Raw genomic sequence first — 22,687 nt, forward strand, 5'->3', positions numbered from 1 at the left:
GAAGTGTGTGTGTGTGTGTGTGTGTGTGTGTGTGTGTGTGTGTGTGTGATTATATAAAGAGAGTTCATTAATTGGCTTTGACTTTTGGGGCTGGTAGCTCAAAATAACAGTAAACAAGAAATTATTTTAAAGATAGGTCATTTGGGCTGCTTTTCATCCTCTTCTTGTCAGGCTTCTTTTCCAAACACCATGTATTGTTGGGAGCTATTTCCAGGATGTCTCAAGGAATCAGCTCTGGTAAAATACTTCAAAAGAAAAACTAGGAACTGTAGATTTGCCCATCTTGACAGTTGCTTCTGCCCTAGGACTGTTAGTCAGGACTATTACAGGAGTTAGCTGGACGCTGGATACCCACAGTGCAAGGACTCAATGGTCATGACCAATGCTGCTTTGGGGAATGAGATTCCCATATCCAGACCTCACCATACAACACCAGGAAATAAGCAGTATACAGAGAGACAGGGGGCCAGTCCAGATCAGCACAGGGAATGTGCCTTTCCCCGTGAGCTACCCTAAGTGGAGATGGGCATCCACATGAAAAGCTAAACCAGTTTTTCTGGAAGATATATAAGTCTAATATTGTTTTTTACCCAGTCAGTTGTTGGAAACTGTTGTCAAAGAATCCTGAAAATTCAGGAGGAAGGGTAGACCTGGACATGTCAAAGGTTTGTTCATAAAGTTTGTTATAAGTACCCAATTGAGGACAGTGTAGTTCGTATTTATTGAACATGAATTAGAAGAAAATGTAATAAGTTTTAGTTTCCCACATGGGTGAGTTGTAGTGTTCATATTTGGTAACCCGTGTTCCGAATTAGCTTCTGCGCTGGTTGCGAGTGCAGTTTGTACAGAGGGAAATAGGCAGCCTATTTGAGAAGGCAAAACATTCCACCCCAAATGTCTCTTGTCAGATTTCAAATTTTTCAGATGCTGCAGACCTCTGAGGACAGAAATGGCTCCAAATAGCTATCTCTTCATAAGAAGTTCACATGCATCTGTATCAGGAAGGCAAAGGCAGGTGCTTCTTACCCGCTGTTGCCACCTCCACTCCTGCACAGCAAGGGTCTGCTGTGGTCCATACAGATGTTACTGAAGGGCTGTTACCTGAACATCTGTCTGCATAGTAATGACAATGCTTACTGTACACATTCTCCCAACACTGCCATAGCCCACCATCTCCTTCCTCCACAGATTTAAAGCATCCCTTTGCTCAATTTACATAAAGTTAAATGACATTTTGCCCCTCCTTAGGATTCACATTTGCAAGTCTTAGTCTTGTAACAAAGTATGTTTGCTTTTTGTTAACTGTTGTCTATTATCAGTTCAGCTCATAGACCAAAATTATTTAACCTTCAAAGGAAAAGTAGTATATATACATTTAAAACATCCAATACCCTGCAGTGTATTTCTGTGAGTTCTGTAGTACTCTTCTCACCAGTGTAAACAACCTTTTGAGTCAAGGCTGTCAGAGGGAATGGAAATGACTAGTTGATTATGTCTTCACATACAGGTGTGTCACACTCCAGTACAAGGTCTAACCCCTCAACATTCTCTCAAAAGACTATGTCGTTTAAGTAACTGTGGCTATGGAAAACTACAAGGGATTTTAGATTAGCTTATTTCTCTTCTCAACCATCATAGGGTTCATTGCAAGATACACTCTCTGTGATCTGATAGGCCAGACATGGGATTGTGAACCATTGAGCCATGCCTGAAGAAATAAGACTTATCAAACTTCAGAGTCTAGGACAGTGAATATCTTAGGATTTTGTGTTCTAGTGAAAATGACCTAGTGAAATGTATAGTTTGTGCTCATAGAAACATCACCGAAGAAAGGAGAAAGTGTGTAAGGATGTTAGGTTGACAATAGCTCAGTTATATGTGTGTTTGTAGTCTTTTACTCTCTATTTTCCCCCACTCTGGCCCCTAATATCTAAGGAAGAATGGAAGGAGTGCCATCTAGCAATGACATAAGAATGCAGAACCAGCCCAATGAAAGGAGCAACAGAGAGCAAAGGGGGGAGATCAGTGCCTGATAGTCACTAGGGACTTAGTATTTAAGGCATCATGGGACTCCCTTGGAAATGTGATTCTTATCCCTGAAGAGCTGCATTGATTCACATTACCCACTGCAGGATATACTTCCAATGAACTTGATGACCATGCATACAGCGAGTCCATATTTCTCCTCACATCTTCTCGTGACAAATACCAGGAGCCTGACCTTGCCAATGAGGTGTTTGCATATAACAGACTCTCTCTCCTTTCATGAACATTCCTTCCAATAAACATGTGAACACACACCCAAAGAACATTTAGAGTTGTTTTCAGCTGAAGGTATCACCAGTAGTGGTAAAGGGAAAACATGAATAAAATGTAGATTGGGAATTGAAAAATCTATGTAAGGAATAAAACTACTTTATAATGTTTTTATAGAATGTTTTAATGTCTAGATCTATGTAATTTTTTTTATTTCTTCAGATGAAATGAGATGAGAACTATTTCCAAGCCTTTCCAGCTCTTTTCTGAGCTCTCATTTGCTGGCTCAACTCAGCTGTTCTGGCCCAAACTCCTCTCCAAACTGACTAATTCAAACTGGCTTCTCTTGGCTTCTGACTGAATTGTTCTGCCTAGCCTCACACTAATTCTGGCAATCTACTTTCATCTTCTGCCTCCTTCTCACTCTTTGGCTCATTCCTAGCTTCACCTGAGTAGAGCTTGTTCTCTATGCCACCTGTCTCTGTAAAACTGTCTTGGTAAGAAACTCTCCATAAACAATTCTCTTTGTCTTCCTCTGTGTGCCCACCAGGCCTTCCTGCCAAGGGGAAGTGATCAAATTGGGGGCACCAGAGATCATGTCAGAGACAGTCCCCTCTCTCCCCACAACTATGGAGAACGAGCTGTCCACTGGCTATATCTGAACAGGGTGTCTAGGTTTACAACATGCATTGCCCTTGGTTGGCGCAATACCTTGTACAGCACTCCCCTACCCAGATCTGCTTACCTTGAAGATCTCCTTCGGGGGCTCCTGAGCCCTCTGGGTTCTTCTGCTCCGCCTCCCATTCTTCTTTACCACTTTCATAGCTCCACCTGGAGTCCAGCAGCGAGTCAGAGCATCTGTCCTGATCCACCGCTGCATGGAGTCTCTCAGAGGGCATCTGTGTTGGGCTAATATCCCATGTGTGTCTTTCTGGGTCTGGGATACCTTACTCAGGATGACTGATTCAAGTTCCTTCCATTTCCCTCAAATTTCAGGATTTCCTTGTTTTTAATGGTTGAGTGGTATTCCATTGTGTAAATGTACCACTGTTTCTTTATCCATTCCTCAGCTGAGGGACATCTAGGTTGTTTCCAGATTCTGAAGGGGAAACAGACTATCCAGATGAGACCTGATAGGTTGTGGTCATATGTCAGGGGAGGAGGTCTCCTTCTGTCAGAAGTCTTGGAGGGGGGATGGGGAGAAGGGGGAGGGAGGGTGGGACCTGGAAGATACAAGCGAGGGGATAACAATTGGGATGTAATCTGTATAAATTATAATAAAATTCTTAAAAGTTCTCTCTCTTATCCTGCACTGCTCTTAAGTAGCCTCTGTTTCCTCATGAGAGTTGGACATATGCTGTCTCTGACTCATTCTGTCAAATCTCTTCCTCATTTTGCCTGCCTCTCAATTAACATTACTTTCAAACATGGCTGTTTCCTTCTATAGACTAATAGAACCTTCATTGTTTGAGATTAAAGGCATGTACTAAGGGTGTGACTATATTCCAGCCAGACCATACTGAAATCCAGAGCATGTCTGCATTTCAGCCAGGTCACATAGATCTAGAAGGTTTTTGAATGTGATCCCTTGCTAGAGCAGCCATGCTGCTGGATTAAAATGCCTCTACAATTTCACATTATAATTTTTCTAAGATGATAAATTAATTTGGAGTATAGACCTCCTTTTCAATTTGGAGGAAATACTCTTGTCTATTTGAAAGCTTTCTCAAGATGCCAAATCTGTGCCCTCTCAGGAACAGCACCCTTGCTGGCAAGGGAGTCTTGTTCCCCAGTTCTCCTGACATTGGCCAACTGTCATGGAAGAGTGCCTACCATGACTCAAAAAGAGAATTTCCTAATGATTCAGGGAAGTATAATAAAGAAATGTTGCCTCATCCTCATGAATTTTTATGGATCACTGTTGATCTTCAGGCCCCTGGAAATACAGTGCATTGTCCAACTTCCCCTGTCTTCTGAATTTCCTCTTTGAGGTGATCAGGTTTACTAACCATTGAAAATAAAATAAACTGAAGCTCCAATTTTTTTTCAGATTTATTTACTTTTCTTTTTATGTAGGGGTGTTTTGACTGCATGTCTGTCAATGCACCATATACATGCTGTGCCCAAGCAGGCTAGAAGAGGGCACTGGATCCCCAGAACTGACTTATAGTGGGATTCTTCTAGAACAGCATTAAGTGCTCTTAACCTTTGAGCCATCTCTCCAGCCCCTTGAGTTCTAGTACAAAGATCACATACGATACTATATTATTTAACTTTGGGTAATAATTCTTCATAAGTCATTTGATATCCATCTTTATATGGGAATATGTTGCTGTCTGGAAAAGAGGTGTCTTCAGACAGCACAGCCCTGAACAAAACAAAGAATGCAGTTATCCCCTTGGCTTGTGAAGTCTGGTTATAGAGGTACAGCAAACAAACAGCCAATTCAGCAAGTTTTCACTTCACACGTAAATCCATAGAGTGTTGCCCAAAGATGCAAAATTATTTAATCTTGTATATGTTTGTCAAACATGACTTCCAGAGGGAAGTCATGACCTATCATGGGAAAAAATCCATTTACAAAAGTTCCTTAAAATCACTCCTCATACCTCATACATGATGTATGAGAGCAGTTATTGATATATGTGGAGATACTTACATAGTACACTACACTATCAAAGGCTAGGACAGTTAAGGATTGGGAATATATGCCTGGGCTCAAGCACGTATTAAAAATTCAGAATTTTAGCAGCCAATCTTGTGCCTCACCTTCTTTAAATGTATTTAGCCATGTGGCTATTGTGAGGATAATTTAAAGCATAATACTTACAGTACAGAGACACCACAGAGTGTTTCTGTTCCTGCAAGAACATTTTAAAGTTTAGATAGATCCCTACAGCCTTTTTGTTTGTTTGTTTGCTGTTTGTTTTTTGAGGCAGGGTTTCTCTGTGTAGCCTTGACTTTCCTGGACTTACTTTGTAGACCAGGCTGGCCTCGATGTCACAGTGTTCAGCCTACCTCTGCCTCCTTGAGTGCGCCACAGCGACCGCCTGGCTGTCTCTTCCTTATCTTTAAGGACACTCTCAATCAGCCTTGCTTGAGAACATTTTCCCTTTGCCATCTCAGAGCCAGTGGTAATTGACAACACTGACGTTGCAGATTGTCAGAAACATTCACTCACATCCAATCTGCACAGCCACAGTGAGGAAGGCAGATGCAGAGTTTATGATCTACAGACTGAGAAACTAAATATTTAGAAAAATCATCACCTGCCCAGCCCAACTGACCAGAAAAATAAAGAAGCTAAGACGGAAACCCAGGGTTTCTGATTCCATATTTTTTCCTCAGTGAAGGAAAGGAACAAAACAAAACAAACAAATAAACCATATTTTGGTGACGCCCAAGGAATGAAGAAACAAAAGATACTATGATCCTCAGGACAGCATGGCCCTAGATCCTTACTTTTCTTTGGTTAAAGCACAGATCGAATCCTTCATTACTTCAATGGTGTTACTAATAGAAAAAAAGTCTGAAATATAAGCAGAAACACTAAGGGACAAACACAGCCAAAGCAATCCAAAGGAGAAACAACAATGTCAAAGCCATCACCATATCTGACCACAAACTATACTACAGTGACGCAGTAAGAAAAATTGATACTGACATGAAAACATACATGTAAACTAATGGATTAAAATGTACCCTGAAGTAAGATCACACAATCACAACCACCCACATTTTAACAAAGGTGTCAAAGGTATTCATTAGGAAAAAAACAGAACCACAGCCTCTTCTAAAACTTGTTCTTAGAAAACAGGATGTATTCCCATTTAAGAGTGACACTAGACCTGCATATCCCACCCTGAACAAAATCACTTAAAGAGAATCAGAGCAGTGAATATAAGACCTGAAGTTTTGAAATAGCTGGATGAAAGTCAGAGGGGAAGCTATCAGAACATAGGCAGGGGCGTTCAGAGACTAATCCAATAACACAAAGAATACTCCCCCAAACTGACAAATACGACTGCACGAAATTGAAAGGAAACCATCAGCAAAGTGATGAGACAGCCTACGAAATGGAAAAAAAAATGTGTTCTAACAGTATCTATAATTGAAAAGAACTACAAACGCTACATACTCAAATCCAGGAAACAAGTTCATCAGCCGAGTCCTGAAGATACTGATGTCACAGGCCATGCCAACAGCACCAACCAAAACAACTGGGACCCTATTCTGGAAGGTGCCTAACCCTGAGCCTTGGAGTCATCTTCATCTTGCTCTAGGTTAGCATCTAAGTATATGTCTCCAAGGATACCCAACAGGCAATGCCACCAAGTCTCTGCTTGTGTAAATTATGTTTTTAATGTTGCTATAAGTTTACAAGAGAGTCATATATATGACCCCCGAAATAATCTAGGTCTTTCTTTGGCTGCACAGGTTCTGTCAAGAGACCATTTGGCATCCCTATGGTGTTCAAAAGAACTATGGGTGAAAATAGCTGCTGGGTTTAATTCTACAGGTAGAGGAGAGAATAGCAGGACTCAGCTACAGGCAGCCACTAGCCCTCAGTCTTTATCTCAGTCTTCTCTGCTTGCTTGGAGAGGAGATGTATCTGTAGAAATGGTAGTAGGGAAATATTCAACATCTTATTTCCTGGGCGAGTTTATAGATGGACTGAGACTGTGTTTGTCAATTGGCATGCCAGTTCCTCAAGTCAATTTTATCAAAATAATACTAATGCCCCTAAATAAAGATGATTTTGACAACCACTTGCTAGATGTACAGTTAGTGTTAGCCATATTTTCCCATTTGCTAAGACTAGGAAGTGAGTCCTGAAGGAGAGTAGGCATTGGGCATCACGGAGCTAGGAAGGGGCAGAACTTCTGAGATTTTGCACTCTCACTGGTGCTGGCCCATGTGACCTGTGTATCTTGGGCTATGCATTGTTTAGGGATGATTATATCATGTCTCTTAAATGGATAAGTCAGTAGTCTCAGAGGCAACCAGCAATGTCTTGTATCACTCCTTGTGAATTTTTTTCCCTGTAGTACCTAAGTTCCCTGCACAAAGCAGACATAAGTCAGAAGGATAAAATCTAACTCAAATATGAAAAAAATGAAACTTCTCAGATATGTATAAATACTGAATGTATAAGGGCCTTGGAAAGCTCTTTGGGGCACAAGTTTCTCTTCCTGGGTTTACAGCTTCAGGGGCAGCTGATTCATAAATGAATGAGGGGTTGAAAAATGCCTCCCTGTACCTCTAGTGCCTCTGCTATATTCTTAAAATCTACATAGCATATATGTCTTCAAGAGGAATATCTCACATATACATATACATATATATACACACATATATATATATATACAAATATGCAATTCTGTTAAAATAAATGCTTCCAATATCCAAAACATTCTTGTTAATGCATAAATAATTTAACAAAGCAATTAGCAAAGTGTGTGTGTGTGTGTGTGTGTGTGTGTGTGTGTGTGTGTGTAAGCACATATGAATGTCAAGCCTGGCAGCCAACCTTACATGTAGTTCCTTGGGAACCGTCCAGCATGTTTTCTCAGACATTCTCTCATTGGCCTGGAGCTCATCAATTAGGCTGAGCTACAGAAGTGAGAGCTCAAGCAGCCCAGGTCCAATTGTTCTGCTTCTTCACTGCTAAGCTTAACCACGTGTGCTGCGCTGCTTTCTTATGCGGGTTCTGCAGGCCAAGCTCGGATTGTTGTACTCACATGGCGGCTTTGCCAATGAAGCTAGCGCCTTAGCCTGAAGTTAATAACTTGATTCCTGAGACGTTAGGAGCTGAAATGTGTATCACAGGTTCATGTAATTTTTAAAGCAAGCTTATTTATAATGTAGCTTGCATCTTACTAAAGTTAGAAAAATGGATAAAATGAGTAACCATGTGTGTGTGGGGGGGGGGGCATTTCCTTTGCATGTGTCTTGATGCTGGAACCACTAGGGCCTGGTTCCCACCCTGCTACTTGCCCCAATGTCTGCCCACAGCATAATCCCAATTCCTTTGCCTTCTTAAGCCAGAACAATGAGCCTCAAGGATCAGCTGACTCAGTCTTCTCATACATTATAATAAATAAATAAATAAATAAATAAATAAATAAATAAAATAAGAGAGGAAAACTCTGAATGGCTGTCGTCATTCATGGTTTTGTTTTGTTTTTCTACCAGACAGAGCTCACACTATTAGGAGCCCAGTATGGAGGCAGCACATTTGATAACCACCCTGTTGTTCTTTGGATACGAAATGCTTTATGAAAGCTCATGTTTTGAAAGGCTTGGTCCCCAGATGCTAGTGCTATTGAGAAGTGATTGACTCACAAGAAGACTAACTTGATCAGTTTGTTAATGCCCTGAGTTCACAGCTGAATGGGCTAGTAGAAGGTATCTTAGGATTTCATTGCTGTTAGCCACTACGACCACCACAACTCTTACAAAGGAAAGCATTGCATTGGGGCTGGCTTACATGCCAAGAGCCGCCCTGTTAAGGGACCTCACTAGGCATGTGGGCTGTCTAGGAGGTGATCTGGTATTTTCAAGGTCTTGTACCATGATGCACCCCAAAACTGCTTCCAGCCTCTGACATGCTGTCAGGAGTCATTGATTTGGGGAAGTTCAGTAGGCATGAGAGATTTCTGGAGGTGATCCGGTATTTGCAAGGTCTGCATCGTGATGTACCCCTGAATTGCTTCCAACCTTTGACTGCCCTGTCAATTGTGCTTTGTTGCATCTCTCTAAATCTGGCATTAGATCTGGGTATGGTGGTTCACGCCTTTAATCCCAGCACCCAGGGAGGCAGAGTCAGATGAATCTCTGTGAGTCTAAGGCCAGCGAGTCCAGGATAGCCAGGACTACATTCATGGCCAGCCCAGTCTACAAAACAAGTTTAGGACAGCCAAGATTACACAGAGAAACCCTATCTTGAATAATCAAAAAGAAAAAAGCATCTGGCATTGGTGTGAACTGTTACTTTCTGGGTATTGACCAGTTCTGATTGAGCAAATTTCTGGAAATTGCTAAAAAAAAAAAAAAAAAAAAAAAGGAGCTGAGAGTTCTACATCTGGATTTACAGTGACAGGCAGTAGAAAGTGAAAGGCCTTGAGCTTCTAAGACCTCAAAGACTACCTCATAGCCCTGCAGCACCTCCAACAAAACCACATCTACTCCAAGGCCACACTTCCTAATTGTGTCACTCCCTGTGGTCCTGTGTGTGTGGGGGGGGGGGGGGAAGGGGGGGGCGGGGTCATTTTCTTTCAACCACCATAGAAGATGTAGATGTATTGAGTCACTGGGGCATTCTTTTGAAGGTATAGCTTTATCAGAGGCCAGAGTAAATATTTTCAGTTTCTTCTTCCCCCAGGTATTGTATCACGGTGCCAGAAATGACCAAAACATACACGTTGGAAGAAAACAGGTCCATTCAGGCCTGCAGCACTCCTGCTGGTGATGTGGAGAAAGGAGACCATGGTCCATGCTCCAGGGCTTTTTGAGAGTTTAAACCCAGTAAGCAGGTTGGGGCTGTAAGACAAAGTACAGTGCTAAGTCAGTTCTCCTGATTGCCGTCTGCCTGTGAACTTCATCCAAGGTGAAGAAGAGAATCTCACTAGACGTTGATATCATTGGCTAGACAGTGTCTTTAGATAGATTTCTCTTTTTGTTAAAGTCAGGGTCTTACTATGTTACCCTGGCCGGCCTGAAACTCACTATGAATAGTGTAAAAGCATTTTTGTTTTGTTTTGTTTTTTAGATGTCATTGAATTAAAACTAGGAAATATGGGGTGTCTTTTCTTAGAACAGGGAAGAATATGGATTTAAAGGTAAAGAAAATATGTTTTATTCAGGCCTTGCCATGTAATTGTTATGTAACCTTAGCTGACTATGTTTTAAACCTCTTTCTGTCCTAGTTTGCTTGCTGAGTTGTTTCTCTCATTTGTATTATATTTTCTAGTTCTTAGAGGATTTACAGATCCTATCCGTTGCGAAAGTGACAGAAGTAAAATAGTTAAAAAGGAAGAGAGAAGAGATTCAAGAAATAAAGGCAGGGTCCAACTCTGACCTCAGAGGCCGCTAAAATAAGAAAAAGCTCAGCCCGCGCCAGGTGCTCCTGCCGATGTCCAGCAGGTGACGCTGCAGGCGGTGGAGACAGAGCAGCGACCGGAAGTCAGGCTGGCGGTCCCGGGCGCCTTCCCCGCCGACTCCTCCCGCTTCCGCTGGCGGTCCAGGACGGATTTCAGAGCCCTCGGCTCGTTTCTCTGCCGTTGCCATGCCGCTGGAAAACCTAGAGGAAGAGGGTCTTCCCAAGAACCCCGACCTGCGCATTGCGCAGCTGCGCTTTCTGCTTAGCCTGCCGGAGCACCGCGGGGATGCGGCGGTGCGCGAGGAGCTGATGGCGGCCGTCCGGGAAAACAGTGAGGCCAGCAAGCGCCGAGTCAGCGGCCTAGGCCGGGGCGGTTCGGGGTGCCTCTGCCTGGGTGTCTCCCATTGGGGTGTTTTGGGGAACCATAGGAAGTACTCCTGGCGCCGAAAGGAGCTTGCCTTAGTGGGTCCTTCCCCGCTGGGGAAAGCCTGCTTGTCGCGGTTAGGATCCCAGCAAAGGCTCCGCGGCTTTTGTCTTGACAGTGTGTTTGTCAGTGTTTTGTTCCTCTCGCTCCCAACTAAGGGAAAACTGGGTCCTGTCACTTGCAGTGCACGTCGAGTATGCGTCCTTTCCCTGACGTGAGGACTCCTTTGAACAGGAGCCGGCCAGAGCAAATCCAACCCCTGCAGCCTTAGTAGAGATCAGACCTTTAAGATTGGCTTTCAAGCAGGCCTCCCACATAGGCAGAACCATAGCTCGGTTACCCCAGGTTACCCCAGGTCCACGGTGGGTAGGCACCTGCCGGCTGACCTTTGGTGGGCTGGGAAGAAACAAGCAGATACAAACAAGCGGCCTCACAGTGCGTGATTTTTGACTTTTAGATATGGCTCCTTACTATGAAGCCTTGTGTAAATCCCTCGACTGGCAGATGGACGTGGATCTCCTCAGTAAAATGAAGAAGGCGAATGAGGACGAGTTGAAACGCTTGGATGAGGAGTTGGAGGATGCAGAGAAGAATCTGGGAGAAAGTGAAATTCGAGACGCAATGATGGCAAAAGCAGAGTACCTCTGTCTGATAGGTGACAAGGTCAGTGCAGATGCTCTCTCCTCCCTGGAGGTACAGACTGACGTCGGGGACCAATGCGAGTGGGTAGTAGCCACTGAATAAGTGAATGCTTTTTTAAAGGCGGATACTCGGGTTTACCTGCACTGAAGAGTCAGTACAAAGACAGGAAGTACATGACAATGTCGCAGCACCGACTCCCTTCTCTTAACAGTAGCCAGGTGTGCACTAGTCCTCAGTTCTGTGTCATTAAAAGCAAATGTACATGGGGCTAGAGAGATGACTCTGAGGCTTAAGAGTGCATACTCCAAGGCCATCTTGGAGAGAGGACTTAAGTTCAGCTCGCAGCACCCACATCCAGAGGCTCACAACTCCTGCAAAGTGTCTGATGCCTCTAGCCTCCAAGGGCACCTGGCCTCATGTGTAACCCCACCCCCACATACCTGAAAATAATAAAAAATAATCTTCAGGATAAAACAAGGGCACGACTAGCGGTTTTAGTCAGTCTGTTTACCACATTGGGGGCATTCTCAGTAGTTCACTTATTCGCTTGGGAAGCATTTGTTGTACATTTTAAAAGGTTTACAGTAGGGGGCTGGAGTGATGGATCTGGTTGAAAACACCCAGGTCTGATTCCCAGCACCCTATGACAGCATACAGCTCTCTTAAATTCCAGCTCCTGGGGATTTAACCCGAACCTCTTCTGACCTCCACTGGCACCACCAGGCAAGCACACAGTGTCCAGAGACATACGGAAGGACAGGCAACACACTCAGACATAAATCTACAAAGATTTACATTAGTAATATTTTTCATTGAATGATTGCAGTTGCTTAGCTTTCCCTCATCCTATGCCTTGAGAGATGATAACCAAGTCTTCTGCCTCTTTCACTGTGCAGTTATGCACAGGCGTGTGTTTGTCTTGTAGAAAACTAGTGAACACATTTTATGTGCTTGAGCTCACTGTGTGCTCTACGGGTCCTCATCTTCCTTTCATCTATAATTGCATTTGAGAGAACTTGTTAACAGCCTAATGCACTGTCTGAGTAGCTCTCATAGCTACACACATTGTTTCAGCTGCTTTTGCTTTAAGCAGCTGTGACAGTGATTTTTCTTTAACAAATTGCTGTGCTGAAAAACATGTTCATGTCTTCTGTGTATATATGCTAATGTTTCTTTTTTCTTTCTTTTTTTTGTTTGTTTTGAGATAGGGTTTCTCTGTGTAGCCCTAGCTGTCCTGGAACTCGCAGAGATCCTCCTGCCTCTGCCTTGTGAGTGCTGGGATTTAAAGGTGTATACCACCACCACCAGTCAAGTGTTTCTTAAGAGATTGATTAGTCCAGGAGGTGAAATTTCTGGGGCAATGAACATTTATTTTTCCATGCATGGCCAGTTATTCTACATAATCCTAATATTAGATTCACTCTTTGGTATTTACATACAGGATAACATGGTTCCAATATTTAAAATAGTGTGAGCTCTTGGATCAGATGGTTTGGCTGTATTTCTACTGCAGCTTGTTTCCTTATGTGAAATAGGATAATGTTTTTCTTCTTAGTGCTAATTAGAGACGTAGACACCAGCCCAAAGGAAGGCCTTAAATTGTAAACGATTTTAAAACATTTTTTAAAAATTAAAAATTTAGTATTTGGTCATTTTTGAAACTTGGAAATATAGAAAAAAGCAAAAAGTAGCATGAGTATGGTTTGATTTCAGTATATGTGAATGAGAGACTTGAAGATTTGCATCAAGTCCTGAATTTTATCAAGAATAAGGGCTGAGTCAGCATCGGGCAATGCTTGTGTGTGAATGTTGTATTTCTTCTATGTTGGTTCAGCAGCATTCTCCCTAAAAGAAAGTTCAATTTTTGTATTTTATTAAGTGTTTCTAAATGTTTAGTGGATATAGTGTTTTTTTTATTATTATATTTATCATGAGTGATTTTATGATGCTTAGTTTGTTGTTGATTTGTTAGGGAGGTCCCTTTAAGACAGTCTCATCCTTTTAATGTGAGCACATGGATACCTTTATTTTTGTTACAAGATGGCATAAACTCACCTGCTATTTTAACTTCAGTCTGCAAACTTAGAGTCATTGTTTTTCCCTAAATCCCTGGTTCCCTAGTGAGGAAGGAATAGGATTGGATCCTCAGGTCTGGGTACTAGGAGCACCTGCTGCCGCTCTGACTATTCCTTTTATACATTACGAAGTGTGACAAATAATTGTGAAACAGACTAGCCAGTCATGCTCTGAAAAACAGCAAGTATAAACATGCGATTTTATCAGTGTTCTTGTTCAGCAGTAGAATCGCTTTATTTCAGATCTTTGAGATGAAATTATATATGCATGTATTCTGTGCGTTTTAATAATCAGTGACACGAGTCTCTTAAAATTATCAATAATTTATAGTGAACTCACTTAGAAGTAGTGTAATTGTTGAAGGCAGAAACACATTGTATACTGTGTGCTTTTCATATGTTGTTCTCAGTGTGAAATATACCCTTTCCCCAGCTGAAGAAACAATGACCCTTTTACCACAATCTCATTTTAGCTCTACTTTCTATTTCCCCAAGCACTCTTTCAGGACAATTCAGGAAGATGATGGCTTTGCTAAATTGTATACTTTTCTCCCCTTTGGTCTTGAATTTGACAGGAGGGAGCTCTCACAGCCTTTCGAAAGACGTATGATAAGACTGTCGCCCTGGGTCACCGATTGGATATTGTATTCTATCTCCTAAGGATCGGCCTCTTTTATATGGATAATGACCTCATCACTCGAAACACAGAAAAGGCCAAAAGGTACATTTAGCAGTGGGTGTGACTCTAGAGGTTATGGGCTGTAATAATAAGTTGACAAGCCCACATTTCCCCGTTTTATTTTGTTTACAACCATGGAGTTTGGTCAAAAAGTTACCATACTTTACTGAATGAAATGCTTCATTTAAAAGCCTTAAAAAACAAAACAAAAAAACTTTAAGAATTAGCCTTTTGTGTTTGTTTTGTTATTTGGTAGCCTAATAGAAGAAGGCGGAGACTGGGACAGGCGCAACAGGCTGAAAGTGTACCAAGGTTTGTATTGTGTGGCTATCCGTGACTTCAAACAGGCAGCGGAGCTCTTTCTCGACACAGTTTCTACATTTACATCCTACGAGCTCATGGATTACAAGACATTTGTGACTTACACTGTTTACGTCAGTATGATTGCCTTAGAAAGACCAGATCTCAGGGAAAAGGTAACAAATGAAACCTTCGATGCCATTTTAAAGACAATTTCATGCTTTCCTAATTTAAAAACAAAAATCATTAAAGTAGTTTTTATCGCTGTTTGTTTTAATGCCCAGGTCATTAAAGGAGCAGAGGTTCTTGAAGTGTTACACAGTCTTCCAGCAGTTCGGCAGTACCTGTTCTCGCTCTATGAGTGCCGGTACTCAGTTTTCTTCCAGTCATTAGGTAAGGCTTGTTTATCTGTCTCCATCTTCCGATCATGTAGTAAATAAGCAAAGCTGGGTCTTCACCTGTAACAGATGCCCTGGCTTGATAGCTGCAGGTCTTAATTTCTGTCTGTTTTGCTTAGAGGAAGGTCAGCAAACTCAGTGTGTTTTCATATTTCCCCAAATGTAAGAATGATGTGTACGTACGTGTTTGATGCATGTGCGAAAGAAGACAACGTTCAGGGGTTGCTTCTTGCGTCATGTGCGTCCTGGGGATTGATCTGGGGCCATCAGGCTTAGCAGTAGATGCCTTTACCTGCTGAGCTATCTCACTGGCCTTTTTTTAATTGTTGTTTTTGTTTTTAAATGCAGTGTTGAAACCAATAGAAAAAGAATATATGACAAAGAGCTATGTGGTAGCAAAGCCTAAAAATATTTGTTGTCTGTCTCTTTGATGTGGGAGTTTGCCTGACTGTGAGGTTTAGTCTCAAGGAATATAGCAAATGTTTTAGGTATATGGTGAAGGATGTAGGGGATTCCTCGTCCCATTTGATATTAGATAATCATCACTGCATTCAAGGACTTCTTTTTTAGTGTAAATTCTAGGCCTGTGGATTAAAAACACAGTCTGTGAGAAATGCTTGAGGTCTTCACAGCTAGTTTACAGAGCCCAGTGGACATGAGTTTGCTTCTTTTAGAGCAACTGTACTCGCTCTTGGCCATTTGGCTTGTTGCTGGTGACTAAATTATTAAGATCATAGAGGGCGTCCTTCCCAAGTTATTTCCCCCAAACTTACTAAGGATCCTAAGATGCATTGATGTGTATTCTCTCATATATGCTATAGATTGCAAAAAGTTATTTGTCTAAAGAGTTCTTTGTGGAAAATAGAGTGACAAATGATGATGATGCTTTTGTAGGGAAGCGTGTGATCTTTGTAGTGAAATTAGTTAGTGGCTTTGGCAGCTTCTGAGTGCTGGGTATTCAGCCCATGCTTACCGTCAACCTTTTATTCAAATAGTTTTGGGTGAAAGCTTTTAGATTTAATAAATCTAAACACTTCCAAGTGTGTTAAATGCACAAGGCAATAAAGTTCTTGTCTTTTATTGGCACTAATGAGCCACATAAAACTTGTTGGGTTTTGTGAGACAGATTCTCTAAGTCTCATAGACTAATGTGTTTAAAACACTTCAGCTGAAATGGGAGTAGAATCCTCTGCCAGGTAGTGTGTGATTGTTTCTAGAAATTGAGTATAACCACGAGTGAAAAGCATTGTCTTAACCTCGCCCAAACCATACACCTTTATTTACATAATCCTTTCAGGTACTTAATATTTTAACAATTAAAACAAGTCAGGTATGCAGTAGACAACCTTGTATCAGGGTCCTCTAAAGCACTAACATGGTGTTGCAAGTGTTCTCTCCAGGCAGCAGTTGGTAGCAAGTTTCTGGATGTCCTTCAGAAGCATTCATAAAATACTAAGCAATGCCTCCGTGTTGTGGGGATAGGTCATAGGCTGTTGTCCAGCCTGCTTGTTCCCTTCACAGTGTGGTGTGAAGAAACTTCTTGTTACTGGACCAACAGTGGGCTTTTGCCATCAAACAGTGTAAGTGGCTTTCATGGACTAAGTACACAGTGTTTAACCAAGTCAAGTTGCATAGAGCTTCCAGTTGTTGAAGGGCTCCCAAGTGTACTGTGTTGCTGAATTTATTGTCTACTGGTTGAAAATCTTTATGGTTTCAACTCAACCCTGTAAAAGTCATCTTGTTTTGAACAGGCAGCTAGTGCTGCTGCCCCACTTAGTGCTTTAGGTGGAGTCTAAGAGATTGCGTTTTGCATAAACATCAATACACGTTGACCATGCTGCCCCCTAGAACCATTGTGCCAGTTTGTGTGCATACCATTTATGCTGCTCATTATTTTATAGTATTTGAAAGACTCCATCTCCATATTTTAGTAGAATTTTAGGCAGTTTGAGAAAAAGGACATTTTATTTGTCATAGGCACTTTATTGCTAGTGAGAGTGTACACACCATCCTAATAGCCTGATCCCATCCTGTCTCACGGGTCCCTGGGCATCCTTCACTTTTCAGGACTTCTGATTTCTTTGGACCTTCCCTTCTACAAGACTTCTCAGTGACTAACTGCTTTTGGTTGCCCATGCCTTGTCTCAGTCTTCTTTTAGGAAATATATCTGGATGGCTGTCTACTACACATTTCTAGTTCTAGTCCTGAACCTTTGTCAAATACTAGACCCATGCCTGACACTTCTCTGATATCTTTGATTGTCTGATGGGCAGACCCAACTTGAACAGTGTCACAGTATGTTTGAACCTCACTCTTTACCCTCATTATAAAAAAGAATTAACTGCCAAACAGAAAACCCCAAATTCTTGCTTCACCTTAGGTTTTCAACTTATTCACACTAGCGTCCCTTGTTCACCTTGTCTCTACCCCCTTACATTTTGCAGTCTTTCTTATTCCTCAGCTTAGTTATACTGTGGACTATCTTTTTATTTCCAAGGCTGTACTTACTAACAGTGCTGTCTAATCATTTTTGCTTAGTCAGTTTCTCAGAGTTCTTTTCAGGCACTGCCCAGGGAGGGCTTCCCCACCATGCTGCCACTGCCATGTTCTTTACAGAACTTACTAATCTAGCATCATGGGTTAATAACCAGAGCAGAAGTATATAATATTTAGTAAGATAATTTATATTCCTATGATTTGCTCATTAGTATCCTATATACACTTTACTCAATTTTGTTATCAAATTATGTGTACTGATACACAAACCTTGTAGCTTATAATAATTTATTCTCAAACTTCGTTTTTTTATAATAGGCTTCATCACTCTTTATACTTGTTTTGTGACTTTATAAAAATGTCTCTTTTAGGGTTTGTCTTTCATTTATCAGTGTCTTTCCTGTTTCTGTTATAATTGTAAGTGAAAGTTACTGAATTTTGCTTCAGTATATAAAATGTTCCCCACTGCCATAATCTGGTGACAGTTCCATGGTCAACCTGCCTTTGCTGCTTTGCCCATTGTTATTGGGTGGATAGCAATGGATACTGGACTCAAAGCTCCTGGGCCTAATGTCTTAAGAGAGGAAGCCTGGTAATTTGTCATCTTATTTATTATAGCAATCGTGGAACAGGAAATGAAAAAGGATTGGCTTTTTGCACCTCATTACCGATACTATGTAAGAGAAATGAGAATTCATGCATACAGCCAGCTGCTGGAATCATACAGGTCGTTAACCCTCGGCTACATGGCAGAAGCATTCGGTGTCGGTGTGGAATTCATTGACCAGTAAGTTTAACAAATCTAAACTGCCTTCGACATTTTCTGAATTTACATTGCCTCCCTCAGTTTTAAGGATGAACGTTTCTGAGTGTTATTTTAACACTTATCTGCCTTCCTTGGGATACAGTTTCCAGTGAGATGAGAAAAGCAAGGCATGGAAAGTGCTTTGCTTAAGTAATTGCACCAGTTTCATCCGGGCTGCAGAAGACCACACTGCACTGTGCTCATAGTGCTGCCCAGGCCTCATTTTATACATTATACTTAGTGGTATTTCCTCTGATAATGTTGGAGTAATAATTTTCATTAGGTTGATGACAAAATGTGGGACTGACTACTGGAATCACTGATTCAACACATGCTGAGCTGTTCATGTTTGGAGCTGTTGTAGATCTCTTTGTGCACTTTCACTCAAATAGCAATACAGGAGTCTATATACAGTGGGAACTGTTCGCTTTAGATATGGCGTGCCTGAGGAGGTCAGGTTTGGTCTGACATGAGAAATGTCAGTCATGTGAAAAATCTCCTTATGTGGAAAAGGAAAAATAGCAAAACAGCTTAAAAATGAGAGCAAATTTAGATACTGGCAGGAACTAAAAAATTAATTTCTAGCATGGCTGTGCCATAGTTGAGGTATAGCAGTTGACTTAGGGCTTTATAGTTCATTGTGTAGAGCATGGAATTTGGATCTCTGTGCTATGGGATGCCATTGGAGGGGTTTTACCGTGAGAGCAACATGGTTACATGCTGTGCCTTAAATAGTAAGGGAACCTACATGACAACTGGACTGTTCAGTAGGGAAGAGACAATGTTAGTGTGGTTAAAGATGTCTGTGGTATGTGTGGATGATTTGTCCATAGTCTACAATGGAAAAGTGATGGCTCAAATTAGGTTGCTTTTCATTTAACTTTACCATTCTCTTCTGTGGCATGTATTTTTTAATTATAAAAAAATTCAAAGAAATTATAAATAGTACAGTGATTTTTATTTTGTGCATGTTCTGAACACATCACTTCCAGGCAAGTTTCAGATATCAACAGATGTCCCTAAGATCTTACAAGTACTTGTGTAGGCTTTGCTTTATAGCAGAGTTTACCTTCACTGAAATGTATAGACCTTAAATAACTGTAAGCCCCATTGAGGGATTCATGGCTTTTCAAGCGACCCTTAACAGCATAGGACAGTACCCCATGTTTTGCTTTTGTTTTACTTCTGAATTCATCTGCTCTGAAGTCCAGGTGTGTCACCATGGAAGGTTTTGTCAGGTGTGTTTCTCTTGTGCTGGTAGAAGGAGTGGCTTGTGAAAGTTTCATGTGCTTTCTTCTTTTACTCTGCGACTAAGGTGTGTGTGTGTGTGTGTGTGTGTGTGTGTTTCTGTAGCCCTGGCCTGCATGGAATCACAGAAGCAATCACCCTGCTGCAGCACCCTGAAAGCTCAGGTTACAGTTGCTCTTCCTTTAGGTTCTTACAGCCTTCACTAGGATTAAGGGGCAGTGCAAGATGACCCAGTCAGTGCTTAGCTTACCAGGAGGTGTACTGAAGTGACAGTAGCTTTAAGAGCTGCTGTAGTAGTGTTTAAGTCTTGTGGAGAAGTGGATTCAAAGCAGGTTTTTTTCATTTGTGTTGTGGGACAGCATAAGGAAGTGAGGGGAGGAAACTAGACTGGGTTGGAAAGGAAACAGGGTGCTTTTCCAGTCCAGTTTTTTTTGGACTTGGGATTTGTTGATTCTAGAAGTTTATTCCTCTGTCTCATTTTCCTCTGAGCACTTGTTATCTACACTTGTGGTAGTTTTTAATACTTCTAGGGCCAGGGTTATTCTAGTAGATGACTCAAGGGTGCAACAAATCAGGGATGTCTCTGCTGTGTATGTTTTGGCTGAAGTCTTGAAGAAAATGAAATCTCATCTGTAAGGCAGAGTTCCATTTTGTTTTTGTTTTGTTTTTTTATGAGTTTTCTGAAACTAATGGTATATTGGTTTTTTTCTTTTTGTGAATCAGGGAACTGTCCAGATTTATTGCTGCGGGAAGACTACACTGCAAAATCGATAAGGTCAATGAGATAGTAGAAACCAACAGGTATTGTTATTTGCTGTCAGTTACTGCTGAGGATGGGGGACTTCATGGGCCTGTGTGTACAAGTAGGCTAGCTCTTGTCATGGGGTCATGTGGCTGCTAAATAATTCAATTTTTCCCTTTATTTATAGACCTGATAGCAAGAACTGGCAGTACCAAGAAACCATCAAGAAAGGAGACTTGCTGCTAAACAGGGTTCAGAAGTTATCCAGAGTGATTAACATGTAAAACCACCTAAAAATGTATTCCCCTACAGATGTTACTTGAAGCTTTCATAACTTTCTTCACTGTGTGCCCACTTCAACAGCATCAAATAAATATGCCATTGTTTCTGATTAGTTCTTTCCTAAACATAGATGTTTTTAAGTATTGGATACACTAATGCCACTTGAATTATTAATGAAAAATGGTCTTTATCTTTTGCCTATCTATGTGGTCCATGATGTGAAGGTTACAGTTAGAATTGGTCACTAGGATTCTGCCTTACCAGTAATTTAGGGAGGCAACACAAGCCCATTATCTCTTGGTTTTAGAGTATAGGATTATTAGTACTCTAAACCATAACTCAACAGTTCCTGCTTAATAGGAAAGGAAGATAAACAGGAACTTTTTCTTGCACCGTCTTGTAAAACAACCACCACAACAAAAAATGTTGCCCCTCTAGGTACTCAGTGAAATGAGTATTTATTTTGAAAAATAGGAGTGCAATGATCATGAAGTAAACAAAATTGTGCCTTCTAAACTAGGGGTCCAGAACTATGAAGATACAAAAGCATATAAACATGATATGGGTTGTAAAGGAAACCTTCTGTGAGTTACAAGAGCGCAGAGGTCATGTAAATGTGTGTGTAAGGCGTGGGGTGGGCAGGGGACATTGAGGAAACTAAGTAAAGGATGAGCAGGTTGGGCTTAGTGTTTTGTTGTGCCATTTTGTTCTGGTCACAAGGTAGAGGTAGCAAGATTTGCTAAAACATTAGAATGAAATGGGGGAGAGTATGAGAAAATAGGTTGAAGATCCCTTAAGTTAAAGAGAACTATTATTCTAGAGTCTTGATGGGGCAAATTATGAGTTTTATCGTAAAAGGCAAGAGAGGAAAAGTTTCTGGTGTTTTAAAGAACACATTTATTCATAAGAATGACCTATTAATATGTGTATGAATCATTTGTTTATTATGGGCACCAGATCTCATTATAGATGGTGTTATAAGCCACCATGTGGTTGCTGGGAATTGTGCTCTTAACCTCTTGAGCCATCTCTCCAGCCTCCTGTTAATATATATTAATGAAAACAAATCTCACTTGACTGAAAGTTGGTAATAATTTTGCTGTGAAAAACTACAGTAATTGAATCACAATGGGATGGGAAATGAGAGACCCAGACTATAAATAAGATACTCCTTGCTAAAATATTAGAAGTATTATTTTCAGAGTCAAGATCATGTGCCCAGAAAGAGTGGTCACTGGTGTGTAGGAAGGGTAATATGTATGGGGATTTGAAAGGAGCTTATTGAAGGGTGGGTGGTAGGCAGGAAGGAGACTTCTTATTGGCTAATTCTAAAGCACTTAAAGTACCCAGTTAAGGATTTCTAGAAGTGCATTCTTCCTACCTGCTTCTTGGCCAAAAGGCCAAGATTAAGTAAAAATTGGTTTAATAATGAAAGAAGTATTCACTGGGTGCAGCCTCTGTAAGAACTTACTGTGTTCCTCAGCCCTATGTCTCCATCAAATCCCGCCCACTCAAGGCTTAGGGAACTGAGCTGGCAGAATGTGTGAGTCAGAAGGGGCGGAGGACACCAACAGAACAAGGCCCTCTAAACCAACATAAGCAAAGCTCATGAAATCAGACTGAGGCAGCATGTCTGCATCAGGTCCTCCCCATATGTATTATGGCTTCCAGTTTAGTGCTTTTATGGGATTTCTTGACTGTGCAAACGAGTAGGTCTCTCGTTTTTCTGCATTCTCTTGAGCTCTTTTTGTTTTCTCCAGTTCTGATGGGTTCGTTTCTGCTTTGCCTTACATTGTATTATCTCTTAGAAATTTGTTTTCTAATGAGAGAAAGGACAGTGAATGGCAGGGAGGAGAGGAAGAACTGGGAATAGATGAGGGAGGGGAAACCTCAATCAAGATACACATTAGGTGGGGTTCAGGGTGCTAAAGGGATGACTTAGCAGTTAAAAGCATTGGCTGCTCTGCCAGAGGACCCAGGTTGAATTCCCAGCACCCACATTGCAGCTCACACCTGTCTGTAACTCCAGTTCCAAGGCTTCCAAGACCCCTACACAGACATACATGCAGGCAAAACACCAGTGAACATAAAAGAAATAAAATTATATATTTAAAAAAAGTATTTGAGGAAAAAATACCTGGGGATTCCCGGGTATTTGCTGAACAGGTTCTATCAGGAGCCAGTCAAGCCTTTTATCTTCCCTGAGGGCCATGTGATGCTCATTGGGGGAATCTGGGG

The 22,687-nt window shown here is 41.4% G+C and overlaps 1 protein-coding gene across 1 annotated transcript; it reads left to right on the plus strand.

The window, feature by feature from the left end:
- The first annotated feature begins 10,458 nt into the window (after positions 1-10,458).
- Positions 10,459-20,561, plus strand: PSMD6 (proteasome 26S subunit, non-ATPase 6). The gene is made up of 8 exons (XM_084797146.1): positions 10,459-10,688; positions 11,239-11,444; positions 14,074-14,219; positions 14,434-14,653; positions 14,762-14,870; positions 17,991-18,159; positions 20,149-20,226; positions 20,355-20,561. Exons 1-8 carry the CDS (start codon positions 10,544-10,546, stop codon positions 20,449-20,451), a joined length of 1,170 nt encoding a protein of 389 aa, XP_084653272.1. The 5' UTR covers positions 10,459-10,543; the 3' UTR covers positions 20,452-20,561.
- The last annotated feature ends 2,126 nt before the right edge of the window (positions 20,562-22,687 follow it).

Source organism: Acomys minous, assembly GCF_964271855.1.
Source record: "Acomys minous genome assembly, chromosome: 9".
Lineage (NCBI taxonomy): Eukaryota > Metazoa > Chordata > Mammalia > Rodentia > Muridae > Acomys > Acomys minous.

Excerpts from the sequence above, each read along its gene's own strand:
- PSMD6 (XM_084797146.1), top strand. The coding sequence starts at position 10,544 with ATGCCGCTGGAAAACCTAGAGGAAGAGGGTCTTCCCAAGAACCCCGAC. Across the intron at positions 10,689-11,238 it reads GGCGGCCGTCCGGGAAAACA|ATATGGCTCCTTACTATGAA; the intron begins GTGAGGCCAGCA and ends TTTGACTTTTAG. Across the intron at positions 14,220-14,433 it reads AACACAGAAAAGGCCAAAAG|CCTAATAGAAGAAGGCGGAG; the intron begins GTACATTTAGCA and ends GTTATTTGGTAG.